A 16,898-nucleotide genomic window follows, 5' to 3' on the forward strand; every position below is an offset into this window, starting at 1 on the left:
CCTGGTCAGTCCTCAAAGGATGTGGGAGGGAAACCTGTTTCATGTTACCTGTTTACTTGTAAGTTGTAACCTTTGTAACTGTGCTCCCTGTTACCCAGTTTGGAAATGTGTGTTCAGTCTGGTGCCAGATCCTCTGTGTACCTTAATAGCTGTGCGCCTGTTCTTATAGTGTGGAAGGCATCTTTGGCCTTCAAGAGCGTTGAGACAGTGAGGTACTGTTTTAGTAACTTCTATACGAGAAGAAAAAGGAAAAACAAAGCAAAACCCCAAAAACACCCCAAAGAAAATCAGTCACACACAAAACCAGGAGATGGAATTAACTCTGTTCCCCCGAGCCTCGAGTTAATCCCTCTTAATTAGCAGAAAGCCAAAGAAATTGCAGACTAAATAGTGAAAAGAGGAAGCCAGATGAGAAACTGAGAAATGAGTGAGCTGCAGCTATTAACTGTATAGGTAGGGCTAAGATCCAAGAAGAGCTGGGTTTTGGCTTTTTGTTAACAGCTGACTTTCTCACCACCTCTCTTGCATTGAGCACCTCCTCTGAATAAAAATGCTTCTTTTCTAGACTGTGAGCTTGACTCTCAGCCAAACCAGCTGACAGCAGCAACAGACTACCTCATCCTGATTGATACAGCATTTGCCTTTGCTACCAGTTACCCACCACTTATGAGGCCAGAAAGGAAAGTGGATGTCATTTTGCATTTCAACTACAGTTCAGGTTCCCAGACAGTGGTAAGCCTTCTATATTCTTCTTTACTGATTTCTCCACTCCACTGCTGAGGTCCAAGAATGGTTGACCCTCTACTCATAGAAACGTTTACTCGCAGTGTCTGAGAAGTGTAAATAAGCTAGAAGTTTACCAGGGTACACATATCCTTGTTAACCAGCACAAGAATTCTCAGTAAATAACATAGTATTATCATATAGTAAAACTGAATCTGCCCATTTTAATGTATAAATGTGTTTTAGATTAATTTAAGGCAGTCAGATGTAGAATGGATGAAGCTAAATGCATTTTAAAACTGTCTGAGGCTTCTCAATGCAATAATACATATTTGTATTCATGGAAAATTGTACGTTCAGGACAATACAACTGTAGCAGTAGAAAGTTCTGATGCAGAAGTCTAGACATGCAAATAAATACAAGAAGAGTTTGTATTTAGGAATTTTTAATTCCTTTAGGAATAAAAAGCTGTTTGAAGGCAGAATTTTTAATATCTTAATGTAGAATGTATATTTTCTAAGACAAGCATGTGGACCCAGATCCATCCCACTTAACCCTGAATCTCCAGGTCTTGGCTGCATATACAGTCTACACCTAAGCTGGGTCCTGTAAGAACTTGGCCTTTACCCCATAACAATACCCAGTGAAATTGGGGTTGGGTAAAATTCACAGTGCTTCCCATATTTTGTGATGTTTTCTTTTGTTTTGTTTTCTTGTTGTGGCAACCAGCCCCTGAAAGAAGCTTCTAAATACTTTGCAAAACAGGGAATTCCTTTCCCTACAAAGGTGCCAGATGATCAGGAAACCCCACATCTGAAGGAATGCTACATTGTTGGTGACAAGGAGAGCCCAGAAACGCCTATTGTGATATTTTTCCCTCTAGTAAATGACACCTTCAGGGAGTACAAAGCACCTGGTAAGTTTATTAGACTGGAGAGTTTACAGATGAAAAGCGTATTCTGTTTAGCTGCAGTGGCAGAAATTAGCAGGGGTATTTCCTCGCAGGCTCGTCATCCTTTCCTGTTAGAGAACCCCCTGGGGAAATCTAAAGATTTCATTGTTTAAAATAATTTCCAGGGTTACCGTTAGGCAGATAACATTGTAAACAAAAGCGTGAAGTAGCAAAGTGATGAAAGTATAAGGCTGAGCTGTACTTGAAGCAATGAAAGTAGAACACTGACAGTTTCTGTTCACTCCAGTGAGTCCTACTTTGAAATTCAAGAAGAGTTGCAAGAGCAGCTTTGCTGGTCATTTCAAAACAGATGAATTCTAAGTCCTGGTACTGTGTCCCACAATGCCATACTGTCTCTGTTGGTGGCAAAAGTCTCAGTTACTCCTTCCCCAGATGATAAAATTACTAACTCATATTGCAAGAACACTTATTTTTCAATCACTTCAAAGCCCCACAGTATACTGAAACCCAAACATTCTAGGCTGATACATTAAACTTAATAACAAAACAAATGCAGAAACTACTCTTCCAATTGCATTATTATTTCCTTTTTCTTTTTTTTTTAACAAAGGCATAAAAAATCATATAGTAGATACTGCTTTGTAGATATTGCAAATTGAGTTAATTGCATGTTTGAGGTGTGCAACTGGGGTTTTGAACAGGATTTAAGTAGTCTAAGCGTGCTTATGCAGATGTACACACCTTGCTACACCAGCTCAATACAGATCAGGTAGCTGAAATGTTGGGGTTTGTGCTTGCCCTTTGTAGAAAGAACTAGAGAAAGGAGAAAGGGAGAAAGAACTAGAACAGGGATTTAGAACTAGTTCTGTACTGCTGGGAGGTCAGGCCCCTCCAATAATTTCCAGAACCCATGGGTGTTATTCCTAACTCAGGTATCTAATTTCAGGTGAACATCCAATGACTTGCAGATTCTACATGTCAACATAAATTATCAGGATATCTAAAAAAGGGTGTGAATAGGCTCAGCTCATGCAGATTTTTTGGAGGGCTACTACCTCATAGCTGAGAGCTGACCTCCACAGTGACAGGACAGATGCTGCATGAGGTTATGGATGGGTGTCTGCCCTTTATTAGTGACAGGCAGAGATTAGCTTAATTTACAGCTTTTCAGTACAGTGCCCTAGCCCAGATCTAAGTTGTACAGCATCTGAAGTATTAGTTCAATTAGATGAAAGGACAGGTTTCACACAGCCAGCTCATCCATCAGCTTGTTTAGCAAAGGCAATTAAGAGCCTGAGCACAAAACAAGTAAAGCTGACACATTCAAACTGGGAACTCCTGCACTGGTTAGGATGTTCCATGTTCAGAGCAGAGAGGGAAAATCCTTTGTGTGAGGCAGCTCATACTGCTTCACTTGAGCACTACTGGTTGCTTTACAACTTTGCAAAACTGGAGGAGTACATCTATCAGACTTGGAGAGACACTTGAGGAAAATCAGAACCCTCTGATGTCATTAAACCTTTCCTGCACTCCAGCTATTAGAAAACCAAGGGGTCTATGATGGAGAAGGAAAGAAGATGTGTGAGCCCTCATGGTGAGTGTACAGGTTAGTGTGCAGCAGCAGATCTCCACAACTTCAGGTCTCTGGTCCGGGGATGGGATTCTCAGTTGTCCTTTAGCAGTCAAAGGTGTATAGTGCAGTGCAGGAATATGCAGAATCTAACCAAACTAAATGATCTTTCCACTTCCAAGAAAATATTTATTCTACACACTAGCAGGAATATGGAAGTTCAGCCTGCCCATATGCTGTGTCCCATCAGCGCAGAGTCAAGCTAAAACTAATATGGCCAAGTGGGCTTCTTAAACTGAGTACAGGCAGAGTTCTCACTTTTGGTGACTTCAGGAAGGAGAGGTTTGCCTCCTGTGCATTGAGTATATCACTTAAACATCCCTTCAGCTCAGAGGATGCATGTGGCATCTACTGAGTTTAGTGTACAGGTGTACCTCCACCAACTCAGCAGCTAAATCCAAATCACTCATGGTGTCACTGTCTAGAGCTGAAGGCAATGTCCAAGCTAAGATCAGATATTATTTTGATCACAGGTGATTTATGAAGATCTTAGAAAAACAAGCTAGGAGGTGTGTTTTACATCTTCTGCATCTATGAATTTGTTGCGATTTGTGATTTCCAGGGCCAGCCTTGGGCATTTTTTTGCCCTGTACCAACAATCCACTGCAGAGGTCTTTGTGAATATTTGTTTTGTCATAGCCTGCAACTGAAGTTCTGCATTAGTTTTAGATCTAGTTTCTACTGACAAGTGAATTAAAACTCATAAGTTTATTGACTTTGTCTTCCATCATAAGATATAATGGACCTAATATTTCCAGAGATGACACTTGTGGGACTACCTGCCTAATTATTTTGCCTGGATCTGTGATATATGTGTTGATTATTATGGGATGATGAAATGGGCATGAAAAGATATTTCAGTGTCCCCACTAAATCCTAGTGATTCAGGGAACATCAGATTCACTGTTGAAGTTACATAAAGCTGGTATTTTTTTTTTTACAGTAGTAGGTAGGTCAAGTAAGTTACCATAAATATTTATGATATGTCCAGATAATGGTTCTGTGAAACCTTTCCATCTAGGTAACAGAATCTAGTTGTTTAGATATGTCTTCTATATTTTTTTTTTAGTAATTCTTCCCAGTAGGAAACAAGTGCTGGTGTAGCAGGTTGTGCTAGGGGATGTTCTAGCTTGTGCTGCATGAAAGAATATCCATCAGGTCACTGAGAAGGCAGTTGTGCTTTTGGAAAGCTTGAATCACAGATGGATTTTCAGGAGTCATGAAAGGCTACTAGTGAGGGAAATAACATGACATAGCATCAAAGCTGGAAGGCAAAGAAATAGCAATGTTTTCAGAACCATTGCACAGAAAGAAACTGTGTTCTCATAAGGTCTGTGCTGCTGTTGCCTGCATTGGGAGAAGGGGAGAAAAGAGAGAAAGAGTGCTTGCTATTCCCTTGCACCTTGGCTAGAAGTGAAGTGTGCTGCAATGCCTGAGAGGCAGAAGCTAGGCCAAGGAAAGTGTTAGCTCTGAGGGGCACTTGGGGATCATGCTGAGAACTCACTTCAGATGTAGAGGAGGAGGAGAAGGAAGGGATTCCTACCCTCCTCTGCTCAAAAGAGGAGCTACTCTACTTGTTTTGACCTCTCTAAGAGTACCCAGGAACCCCTACTTGCCTCATCACCACCGGGTTCTCGGCTCCTTGCTGCTAACCAAATATTCCAGCAACAAAATCTGGGTTGTGATCCACTGTGTCCATACCTGAGAAACACCTAATCACTTTTTCCTAATTAACTAAGTCATTGTTTGTCACTTAGGTGTGAAACGTAGTCCCTTGGAGATGGCAGAAGGCGATGTTGATGTTGCCAATACCCATGGTCCGTATTATATAAACAATCTGAGTTATTCAAAAGAGAATTTTGACAAACTGGTGAACCTAAGCTACTACAACGTCCAGAACAATAAAGATTTGATTCTTCAGGCCTTGCGTACCGCTGTGGAGCGGAAAAAGCAGCAAAAGAAAGAGCAACTACCGCAAAAAACACCTGAGGGAGACAGCATGTGTGCGCCTGGCAGAGAGGGAACACAACATTTGGCTGACTGCCCAGCACTAGGGAGTATGAAATAAAGCATCTATGAGTCCTGCTAATGAAGAAAAAAAAAAAAAAAAGGAATTAGATTAGGAAGTGAAGAAAAGCCAAAAAATGCTAATAATAGCACTTGGTTTGTTGTCGAAAATGTGAAAGACTGTCAGTGAAGGGAATAAACACAAAAAACCCCAGAGCTCTTCCTTAATGAATTAATGTGCTTCCCTTGTTGACAACCTCAGGAGCATGGCTTGGTGAGGCTGTGCTCTCTCAGTGTTTGCAGAAAGTGACCTTTCAGGCCAAGAACAAAATGCACAGGCAAGGAAGTGTGAGGAAGTTTACACTGACTGTGTTTGTGCTCTGCTTGTGCTATAAAAAGAGAGGATTGCCAGTCCAGAAAGGCAGCAGAGAACAAAATCCATTGTCTCCAAGGCAAACCCAAGAAGCTCATTTGTGAACTACAGAGTAATTAAGTGAATGTAAATAAATATTAAACTTTATATAATAAATTACCTTATTTTTTTGAGTCAGATTTACAGCTAATAAACATTTTTTTCACAACAAATACATGGAAAGCCTTTTCTTTTAGGTGCTGCTTCCTCTACTAGTAAGAGAATTAAAGATAATATGTAGATTCATTTCACAGCTGCTGAAAAATTCTTGAAGAAGAAATTATGCCTGCTCCAGACCTAGATGTGAACTGAGACCCCTTGACTTTGGGATTACATTTAAGACCTTACAAGAAGTGACTCGTACTAATTTATTTAATTAAGCTGAGTTTAAATGTTATTGATACATACCAAAGACTTACAGGTTTAAAGTTTTTCAGACTGTAACATCCAAAAAGACACAGAAAACAGAGACAAGGCAGATCTAAAACTGTATAACTAATATCATTCATCCAAATGCTATTTTAAAATTGTTGGGTGTTGCAGCTGAACACTAACTTCCAACTTTCTGATGCTTTGTTCATCACATTAACATGGCTCCTTTCAAGTAAGCACTCTGGTTTTTCAGCAGATGGAATCCCAAGTCTCCATTTATTCTTTTTCTAAATTAGCTTTTGTTCAATGCTATTGGTTTATTTATTAGATGTATCTACAAGCCCATGTTTCCTACAGGCTTCCCTGCTCCTCTGTTCTGCTGTAGCATCTTTTGTCAAGAGATCCTGTTATTGTGGGCCATAAATGGAAGACTTACAGAAACCTCTGCCCTGAAGGTCGAGGGTCTCTTCCAAGGTGGTGCACAGCACTGTAATCCTTCTGTTCACCACTTAGGTCAGTTTATGTTTACCTGTGGTACACGCCACAAGAGCCCATACAGCTCCTGCATGGGCTATAAGCCCAGGGTTTACTTCCCATGGAAACAAGAGAGCAAAGATGACAGTCATGCTGATGCATGCTGGATCTCATTGCAGTATGGGACAGTCTGTAGCCAGAGGGCACAGCCAAACCTGGGAATTTGGAAGCACTCCCAGGTTCACATATACAGTTAGAGCTTTATTGTCTGAAGGACAAAAATTATCACACCAACAGCAGGAAGCATCTAGGCAGGAAGTCTGAAGACAAGCAGAAAGAGGTGTGTGAGGGCAAACGCTTCCCTGCCCTTCCTGCAGCTTTCCAGCAACCACAAAGGGGTCACAGAGAACAATGAACACTTTACCCCATTTCATGAAATAATGAAATAATTATTCAGAATCTCTGAGTTCTCCATATTCAACAAGCATACAGAGGAAAATGTGAGGGCTGATCAAAGAGGTGGAGCAGCATCCACATATGTGGTGTATAGATAAGGAATCTGCAACCTAGATGAATGACAGCAGGAGTGAAAGACAGAGAAGAGAGAGATCTATGGAACACCCTGTGGGAGATGAAAGGGGAGTGAATGCCCACCTTTCCTAAGACCTGAAGGATATCAGTCAAAACTAGAAAGCAAAACTAGAAACAGGTTCAAAGTTAACGGAGTAGGGTAGTTCTGCACATAATGTGCATACAAGTTACAGACCTCTTTGACCCTGGACATTGTGGTTGATAAATGTCTGTGTGTTCACAAGAGCTGAGTGATGCATTCAGTGGAACATTTTTAAGGGCTGAGAAATACAAATGCTCTGCAGCTGGCTCAGTCCTGCACTGAATCATCAATTCCCAGAGGCTGGGAGGACAGTCTGGGACAATATGTATCTGCCCTCTTTCTTTGATGTTCTCCAGTCATTAATACTGGTTGAACCAAAGACAAGTTGGAAAGCAGCCTCACCCCAGACTGCAGTACTTAGGTTTTCCACAGCTCAGACATTTCTGCAGGTAATAGATGATCAGGAGTAGTCAGATTTAAAGATGTGATGATGCAAGGCTCACTTAAAAGAAATCACTGGAGTAAGACAGAGAATATATAAGTAACTGCAAGGATAAATTAAATACCTATGGATTAACTTACAGGGAAAAGTCATGAAAATGAGTGGAATACAAAACCAAACTACAAAAAGGGCATTAAAAAAAAATAAGGAAATCAGTCAGCAAGACCCTACAAGAAATGGTATAAAATCTTTAGACTCAGCATGGAAAGTGCAACAAAAGAGTTGCAAAACACATGCACAGCCCTAAATAAAATGTGAAGCAAGGAACCAAGAAAAGACAGAGTGGTCAAATGCTCAGGACTGAGTGTGGTTAAAGCCTAACATCTGTTCTTTGAGGAACAGTACACGGAAGAGGGAGATGGAAAGGGCATATCCAAGCTTGCTGATATATTTAGAAGTGAAGCGTATTGAGAAAAGGTAATATTCACGATGGAAATTAGGAGGAAGAAAGGTGCATAGCAAAAAATGTGAATGGGTAGATGTGCTGGACCAGCCAAAAGGGATTTGAATTGTAAGGGTGTTGCAAAGGAGCCAGGGCCATAAAATACATTTCAAACATAATGGTGACACAGAGATTCAGCTAAAAATCTCCCTCCTCTTTTTTTTTAACTGGAAGTCCAAGATTTCATTTTCTAAGCACAGGCAAACCTGGATGTCAGAGAAAAGGTATATTACTTTTACTGATTTCTTCAATGTTTTGTTGACTGTGGAATTGTATTCCATTTAAATCTGTCATAAAATCAATGGGAAAAGTAGCTTAACACAACGGCAAGAGCTAAGGTTAAAAGTAATGGCTTTATCTGCTACACACACCCCACCCCAAAATTTAAACGGTACATTTAGAATTTTTACTGTGTTTAAAATAGTTGCCTAACGCGGTTGCTAACTCCTACAGCGCTTAGTCACATACTTCCTTGGCATCCAACTCAACACCCATCATCAGAAAAACACGAGAAGCATTTGGGCGATTCTGTGTCAGGGCCAGAGCTGTCACAGGCTTTCCGGATTTCATGTCAAGGGGATGACATTGTAGCATGAAAGAGCAGCAGGTACAAAGCACCTCCAGGGTCGGAGATGGGGCCAAACCCCCTCTGATTCTGGTAAAAAAAATGACACCCTCCTCAATTAAAAAACAAACAAACAAACAAAAACAACAACAACAACAAAAAAAACAAACCCAAACCAACCCCAAGCCCACTCAACGCCAGAGGCAGGCAAGGCAGGCACAAGGGCGCCGGCAGCGCTGGTGGCACCGCCCCCGCGCCGGGGCCGGGCCTGGACCTGGGCTGTGTCCGCCCTCCCTCTCCCCCGGCGGCTGCGTGTGCGGGGAGGCGCTGGCGGCAGCGGCAAGCAGCAGTGCAGCGAGGCGCTGGCGGCAGCGGGATGTTCAGCTGGCTGGGGAAGCAGGGCGGCGGACGGGAGCGCGCCGGCGGCAGCGATGTGGTGCAAACGGTCACCGGGGCTCTGCGGGACCTCTACCTCCGCAAGTTGCTGCCGCTGGAAGAGCACTACCGCTTCCATGACTTCCACTCGCCCGCCCTGGAGGAGGCCGACTTCGAGAACAAGCCTATGGTACTGCTGGTGGGGCAGTACAGCACCGGCAAGACCACCTTCATCCGGTAAGGCCACCCCCGGCGTTGCGCGGGTCCTTTCGCTCGAAGCCACCGTCGCACCCGGGACCGCTTGGGGATCGCGCCCGCCGCCCGCTCCGTAATCCTGGCTCAGGCGCTACACAGGGAGGTTCTGCTGCCCCAGAAACGCCTCCTACGCTCTGACAGTTCACCCTGCAGCGAGCTCTCTCCTGCCGGGCATCGGGCGCCCCCCCTCTGCGGCGTGCTGAGCGCCCGTCCCGGGGAAAGGCGGCTAACGGCTCTGCAGCAGGGCTGACTGCTGGCAGCCGCCGGCAGTCTGGGGCGGTGGGGACACAGCCCGTTGCCTTCCCGAGGAGCAGGGCTTGTCTGAGAGCCTCCCATGCCATGCCGAGGATGTGTGCAGCTCCCGGGGCTATTACATGCTCTGTAAGCCTCCTGCTAGCTTCCTGTGTAAGCATGTTCGATTTCACGTTCTCCTCTACTTCCTCTTTCTCTTTTAAAAATCTTTAATCATTTAAAAACAGCATGACGGGAGTGTCTATCGCATACCATTTAATCTTATCTCCTCCCTATTCCTTCCCATTTTTTTATGGTTTGGCTGTGAAGATGCGAGAGAAACTCGAAAACGGTTTGGGACAAAACCCATGGGGTCGCAACTCCTTTGGTCAATTGTATTGCACCACCAAAGTCACTAATAAGGCATCTTAACAGTGCTGCTGCTATTGTAGTATTTTCTAAACTTTCCTGCCTTCCTTATTGCAAAATTTTTGTTAGTAATTTGAGGAAGCTGAAGTGTGCCTCGGGTGTTAGGAGCTTGTGAATATCTTGCATATATTTGAGCGTGTAATGCCAGTTTATGGATCAGCCTAAGGTTATACCAAACTCTGCAAAAGACGCAGGTCACTTGGATCAAATTTTGACCTACTTACTATACCTGAACCTAGTTATAACCCTTCTGTAAATGTTGCAAATGCTTCTCTTTCCGTTCCAGAGGTTGCAGACGGCCTTGCCCTAACACTTTTCTTTGTAGGGTGCAGATCTCCCCTCTCCACTGAAGAGCAATGTTTGCCTTCACTCACCTGATCGCTTTTTCAGGTGTTTACAGAGCTAATCGTGTTCCTTTTCTGGTTTTTCAACTAGCTAATTGGAAGCTTGAAGTTAGGCTTGGTTCTGTCCTGATTATTACTTAATTCCTGTAAATGCTTAAAGTGGTTTTTGCTCAAAGTAGTATTTAAAAAATATAATTAAAAGAAGAGAAACTTAGTTGCAAGATCTTCAGAGGTAGTCACAACAAAGTATGTGCTTGTGGGGATGGTGATTTGGGTTTTCCAGACATTTCTTTAGCCATGGTGATTGATTTTCTTCTTGAAAATGACAGTTGCTGTGTCAGCCTGTATGTGTTTCCAGATAATTGTTATTATTTGGCCTATGGATTGGGGGTGGTGAGAGCATGGCTAATAGAGACAGAATGGTCCCAAATACATACCAGAACCTGTTCTGTCAGTTGAGTTGCTGTGTCATTCACGATTCATAGAAAACTGCCCCCCTCCCACCTCCCAGAGTTGGCCTTGGATGAGAGAAGATATTCCTAATTCATGAGCATTCAACTTCTCTGTCCTTTACAGTTACCCACATTTGACTCAAGTGCAAGTCAGTATTGCACTTGGAAATGCTGATATTCCTTGCAGTGCCTTAGATGTATTTTTGGTACTGTTGCTTTGTGACTATCTCGTTATCACTTTGGCCATAACATACTGAGCAATAGGGTTGGCTGCTGCTATGTGGAGTCTGAATGAAAAAAGAAGTATCGTTGCAGCGTCTTTCAAGCTTTTTCCAGCATTGGTCACTGCACAAATTTGACAAAGTTTTCAAAGATGTTTTTTCATGTGTTTTATTAAAATGTCTGGCTCAGTGAGGAGGTGACTTCTACTGGGATGTGCCCCTCTCTTCACCCACTTAGCACTTTCTCCTGTCCCCATTTTAGGTAGATTGCAGAGTGCTTTAATTCCCTATTAGGCATTGGAAAAGACAGGAATTGACTGCTGAGCTCCAGTCAGTAATCGAACAGCTGTTCTTGCTTCTAAAGCACCACAATCTGACCTCACCAATTAAATCAGTGATCACTGTAGAACAGATAATAATTGGCTAAATTGGCATGAGAAAATGTGCCATTCAGGATGGGCAGCAACTTAGTAGTGTCACAGTGACTGTTACTCAAAATCCAATTTAGGGAAGAAAAAGAAGAGCCTAATACTGTGAAGTTCTTATATGCTGAAGGCAATGCTTAGGCAAATACAGCCTCCAGATCACCAACAAATTAATTTCCCTTCTAGTAGACTGAATTTCCCTTGGAAAAAAAAAAAGTCATATGCTCTCAAGATTGTTATAATTCTGGTCTTATTACAGATAATTTTTCTTAAAATTAAGTTGGACTATAGTTTTTTTATTGCTAGCCTTTTAACAAGCAAACTTGATTTTAAATCTTAATTAAACCTGCTTTTTGTTCCCCATTTTTTCCATTTCCTAGTCAGAAGGGCATACTAGATAAGTGTTTACTATTAGGTTTATGTGTGAACATAACAATTCCGTTTAGCTGACAGATATTCATTTGGGATTCGCTTTGATTTAGATGTTACTGTGAGAACTTCACATTTTCATACCTCTGACACATCCACGTCCGCCCAGTTCCTTCCACTAAGTCTTCATGGAAAACACTCATCTAGCCATGACTGAATGTCCCCAGGGGTTGAGATATGCAAACAAACACTTCCAGGTTTCTAAAAGCTCTTCTGGTTTTTCACTGGGTGCTGTTTATCCTCTTTGCACTTGGAACAATGCAGTTTTGCAGCATAAGGTGTAGTGTGGCAACACTGTTTTATTCAAGTATCTGACAATGGCAACAATAGAAACAAATATATCCAGGCCCAAATGTTAATACTTGTCTGATTGTTTTTAATAGAGTAGGAGGATGGGTGAGAGCCAAAAGCTTATCTTGCATGCGAGCTGTTTGGTCTTGCAGCTTCTATAGTTCTCCCCATTTGTCTTGTCTGCTTTAGAGAAGGAGAGCAGGAAAGGAGGGACAGGAGGGAACTGTAGCATATGAAAAAGGGTTAGGAGCTGGTCAGTGCAAGTTGGCAGTTGCTGACCTTTTTCTTGCCCTCTAATAATGAATTAAGCTTGTAGGCTAATAAGGTTTGAATTGTTAACATCTTTGCTGTTTTAGAAGTGTAACCGTTTGACTCATTTCTAGAGAACTTATCAAAATGAGCAAAAGCAGAAGTAAATTCCTCAGCTTGCCAGGCTGTGCTTTTACTTTGCTCACAGGTATTACTCAGATATTCAAATGGTAAACTTCCTTCTACTTAACTCAGCCAGAGCAGGGTTTCGTGACAGCACCCTTTTGTCTGCATACTGTCTGCAGTCTGCAAGGAGGGTGCAATTGATGGTACAGCAAGAATGGCCTGCATCTGTTTCTTCTGTGTGGGAAAGATCTTTCTTTATGTCTTTGGGTGAAAGCTGAAACTTCTTCATGAGCTTTACCTTAAAGTTTTGAGTAATTTGGAGCAGAATTCTTACACTAAAGCAATCATCTGCTAGTTTTATTGTGTGTAAAAGAAAAAGAAAAAAAAAAGGTGGAGGTTTTGGTGCAGTATGAAGTATGCAGGTGAGCAGTTTTATGAAGGGAGTCTTGAGCTTGTCTCCCAATCCATCGCACGCTATTCCTGCTCAGTGCTGCTCTGTCCAGCTCACCTCTTTGTAAAGCATTTAGACATCAGATGATTATCAGTAGGTGAAACTGTGAGTAATCTCTGCAATCTCTGGAACTCTGTAAACCAGTTTCCCATAGTCTGGCTATACATCTTGCAAAGGAACATAGATGAATGTTTATTGGCAAAGCAGAAAGGTTATAGCCCAGGTGAAAACAAAGGGAGTAGAGTCAACAGGATGTCTGTTGTTTGATCTAGACTGTCTGTGGGGCATTCACTATTTTTAAGCATTCTTCCTGTGAACCCTTTTGAACTCCCCCTCTGCTGAAAATTCCTGAGGAAGGCATGCAGTTGCGGATGCTAGAAATCCAGGTATTTTCCTGTCTTAATGCAGCATACTGTACAAAAACATTTGCAGCTTTTTCAGTTTACAGAAGAGTGCTCATCCCTATTGTGTGGATAAGTGAAACTGATATTTTCATGCTGAGAGAAAGCATGCCATAGCTTGTCCAGCCAGTGCTCAAGAACTAGGGCTTCTTTAGATCTGTACTGTTTCATGATGTCAAGCTATAGGCCAGTTTTAATGGAAAATACCTGCCTAGCAAAATGTTTCCTGTGTCTGTTAAATAGCTGTATCAGGCTCAGTACTGTGACTGTTGGGTAGGACTCAGTTTTTGGAAGGAGAGTTTGCCTTCCTGGATTGTTACCACTATGAAAGCCTGGGTTTTAAAACTGCCTCTGTGATATGAACTTGGATGTATCATTGCAATTCAGTAACACTTTATTCTTGATCCAGCTAATCTGAATTTGCATTGTTTGAGTTCTGAGCTGAAAATACAAATGTTGGAAATCCTGAAAGGTCTTCCATACTGCCAACTCTGTAAATTCTTCAGATGTCACATGTGTACCAACTTCATGAGCAGGCCATGGTTTGTTTTGTTGGTTTTTTTTTATTTTTTTTCAGTTATCTTAAAGACCATCATCACTGAATGTCCATACCCATGCCTGGTGGGTTCATGAGCTTGTGACATATTGTGACTATCCTATTACCCTGGAGATGTCTTATCCTGCACTCACGTCCCATAATTTAGTTTTCTGTGATCCTGTGACTTCTCTCAAATGCATTTGATTCAGGATGATGATGTTCTTTACTGCTGCTCTCGGAGATTCTTATTGTATGTGTTGCCACCTTATGAATTGGTCCCTCTGTCAACAGAAGTCTGGGAATGACAACTTGTATCAAGAACTTAAGAGTCTCAGAGGTCCTTTCCATTTTGAAAGAAGGGCTATGAGGAAAGGCAGACTTGAGAGACTTTGAAGTAGGACGTTTTATTGTGACAAGTGAAAAAAAAATCTTATTTTAGAAGGTGGAAATATAATTCATCTTTCTAAATCAATGCTGTGGATAAATCTGATCTGGAAAATTGCAGTGGCTCATGTGACTTATCCTTTGCACCTCAGTTGTAGAAGGTCCTAGTCTGCAGTGGTGTTCCATGAAGAGGCAGGAATGCTTTTGTGTTTCGTGTGTTCAGCACTTGAAAGTCCAGGGTTTCTGTGCAAAAAGGGCACAATTTCTGAGCTACCAAAGGAGTTTTATCTTCATTTTGTTTGATTATCTACTTCATAAGACTAGGGATTTTCTCTGTTGTACAGTCCTGCATGGGCAGAGAGGTCTGAGTGTTGGGTTTGTTTTGTTTACCGAGAGGGGTTTGGTTTATTTCCCTGTTAACATGCATCGGGTACAGCTTATTCTGGAAGTAGAACAAATTGACTTTGGCATGTTCTGGCATGATCATTCTTATGGTCTTCCTTTCCCACAGTTTATAGCATTGGATTTTTATTTATATAATTAATTTGTTTGGAAGCAGAAAGCTGCAGGAAATCTCATGTAAATAACTGTTCTGTGCCTTAAGCCTCCCAGATCATAGGTTGAACTAATTGGAGTCAGTTTGCTAAGGCTAGTGGAAAAATCTTTGAAATGTGTACATCTCTTTAGTTCCATAAATTCAGCTTCTGGGCACTGATCTATAAAGTCTGTGAATGTTTGCATACTGAATTTAAAGACAGATTTTTCAGCAAGTACAGATGCTTTATATAATGGTGTGTTTTTTTTCAGCAAAAGCAGCCTAAAAGTCCTCTCAATCAATGTTGGTTTATGAAACATAGCAGAACTGGCATAATGCTGCTGGAATAAGGATGAGGGAATAAATGTTAAAGACCAGTGTTGATGTAGATGTGCTGAAACCTAACCAGTGCTATCACTGGATGTAGGTTTATCACCTGTACCTGAAGAAGAATTCTTATTTAAAGCCACCTTTAATTATGTAAAAAGTTAAAATGTATTTGGTTATTATTGTGAGGGTTGTTTTTTTTTGTTTTTTTTTTTTTTTGCCAGAACTCCAAGGCTTGAGTTGATTGGAAAATTTTAATGCTCCCTATCATCAGGTTGCAACACACTTGAAAACAATTTGGTCTTAGCCTTGAGGTGAACATTGTCAAGATGTTGCTGTGGTGAATGAGGGTGATAGCACTCATGTTTTAAAGTTAAGCAGAGCTGCCTGCTGCTGATTTTGGGAAGTGGCAGTTATCACAGTGTAGGCTGGAGGAATGTTGGAAGCTGGAGGCTAACATCCTCTTGAATGGTTCCTGTGCTGTAGTTGAGGGAATGTTTTCCACCCTGTTTTTGTAAAGGAATTTACTTTATCCCCTTAAAAATCTAGTTGTTGTGAACAACTGGAATTCAGTCCTTTGGTTTTTTTTTCTCTTTCCCTAGTTAATAGAAATCAGGAAATGTAGGAAACATGCAGTTATATTGCTCCAGATTGTGTACATCATTTAGAATTTTCAGGTTATTTGCTTTCGCTATAGTCCCCAGTCATTCATTCTGTTACTTTATGTATTCTCCATCTCCAGGTACTTGCTTGAACAAGACTTTCCAGGCATGCGGATTGGTCCGGAGCCCACCACCGATTCCTTCATTGCTGTGATGTATGGAGATTCAGAAGGAAGCATTCCTGGAAATGCCCTAGTTGTGGATCCGAAGAAACCATTCCGTAAGCTCAGCCGCTTTGGAAACGCTTTCCTGAACAGGTGACATCTGTTTCCTTGCTGTCTTTTGAGTTTTATGTTTAAATTTCTACTAGAGTTTTTTCACTATTTCTACTAGAGGGTTTTTTTCACTATCTTTTTCCTGCTGTATTTGTTTTGAACATCATGGAGTACAAGCAGGAGAGGTGGCAGTTCAAGTTAATTGAAAAAAACAAAAAGCAGTACTAGGTAGGGTAGCAGTAGCACAGTGATATTCAGTTAACTGAACAGAAAATCATTATTAAAACCATTATTGAAACCAGTTTACAGAAGATTTCTGAAATGCTCTACCAGCTCACTTGTTTGGAGAGCATTGCACCAGCTGGAGCTCAGGATAGGTTTGGGCAAAAATTCTCTTGCTTAGTAAAACTGATAGATTGATACTAATACTAACTACCATCAAAAAAAAAAAAAGGAGAAAAACAAACAACAAACTATTTTCCCTTTGGTGCTGTGTTGTTCCTTTTCACTGGTTTCACCATAAGAATTAGTGTAGCTCTTTAAAATTCTGAATTGCTGGGATATGTGAAAAGGTCTCCAAGAATGGAGAGTGTTTGAATATGCCTTCTGGATAAATAACGTAAGCGTTTAAGTGTTTAATTTCGAGTAGCTGGTTGTCAAGCAGTTGCATAGATCACAGCGTTAGCTTCTGGATGGCTGCTGTGTATTTGCAGAAAAAAGGGGACGAGTTCAGGGGCTGTGATTATTGCTGTAGGTAAGGCATGTAGCAGGCTGAATGTTTCCATTCAAAAGTAACTAATAACTTTGTTCAGATTGTGTGAGTTATCACATTGTTTTCTTCCTGTATTTGGTGGTAGCTTGACATGGAGGCCTGGCTTTGCAAGGCAGTTAATCTAAATTGGTT

At 41.5% G+C, this 16,898-nt stretch overlaps 2 protein-coding genes across 2 annotated transcripts in view; both read left to right on the plus strand.

Moving 5' to 3' along the window:
* Positions 1–8,685, plus strand: part of LOC128981446 (cytosolic phospholipase A2 epsilon-like) — a 52,011-nt gene extending 43,326 nt beyond the window's left edge. Inside the window, exons 20-24 of the mRNA XM_054400234.1 lie at positions 566–732; positions 1,454–1,640; positions 5,025–5,241; positions 7,990–8,064; positions 8,514–8,685. Coding sequence (XP_054256209.1) covers positions 566–732; positions 1,454–1,640; positions 5,025–5,241; positions 7,990–8,064; positions 8,514–8,685 — 818 coding nt within the window. The remainder of the gene's footprint in view (positions 1–565; positions 733–1,453; positions 1,641–5,024; positions 5,242–7,989; positions 8,065–8,513) is intronic.
* Positions 8,686–9,030: 345 nt separating this feature from the next.
* EHD4 (EH domain containing 4) overlaps positions 9,031–16,898 on the plus strand; it is a 30,798-nt gene continuing 22,930 nt past the window's right edge. The window contains exons 1-2 of the mRNA XM_054400068.1: positions 9,031–9,266; positions 15,860–16,036. Of these exons, the coding sequence (XP_054256043.1) occupies positions 9,031–9,266; positions 15,860–16,036 (413 nt within the window). The remainder of the gene's footprint in view (positions 9,267–15,859; positions 16,037–16,898) is intronic.

This window comes from Indicator indicator, chromosome 4 (genome assembly GCF_027791375.1).
Source record: "Indicator indicator isolate 239-I01 chromosome 4, UM_Iind_1.1, whole genome shotgun sequence".
Taxonomy (NCBI): Eukaryota; Metazoa; Chordata; class Aves; order Piciformes; family Indicatoridae; genus Indicator; species Indicator indicator.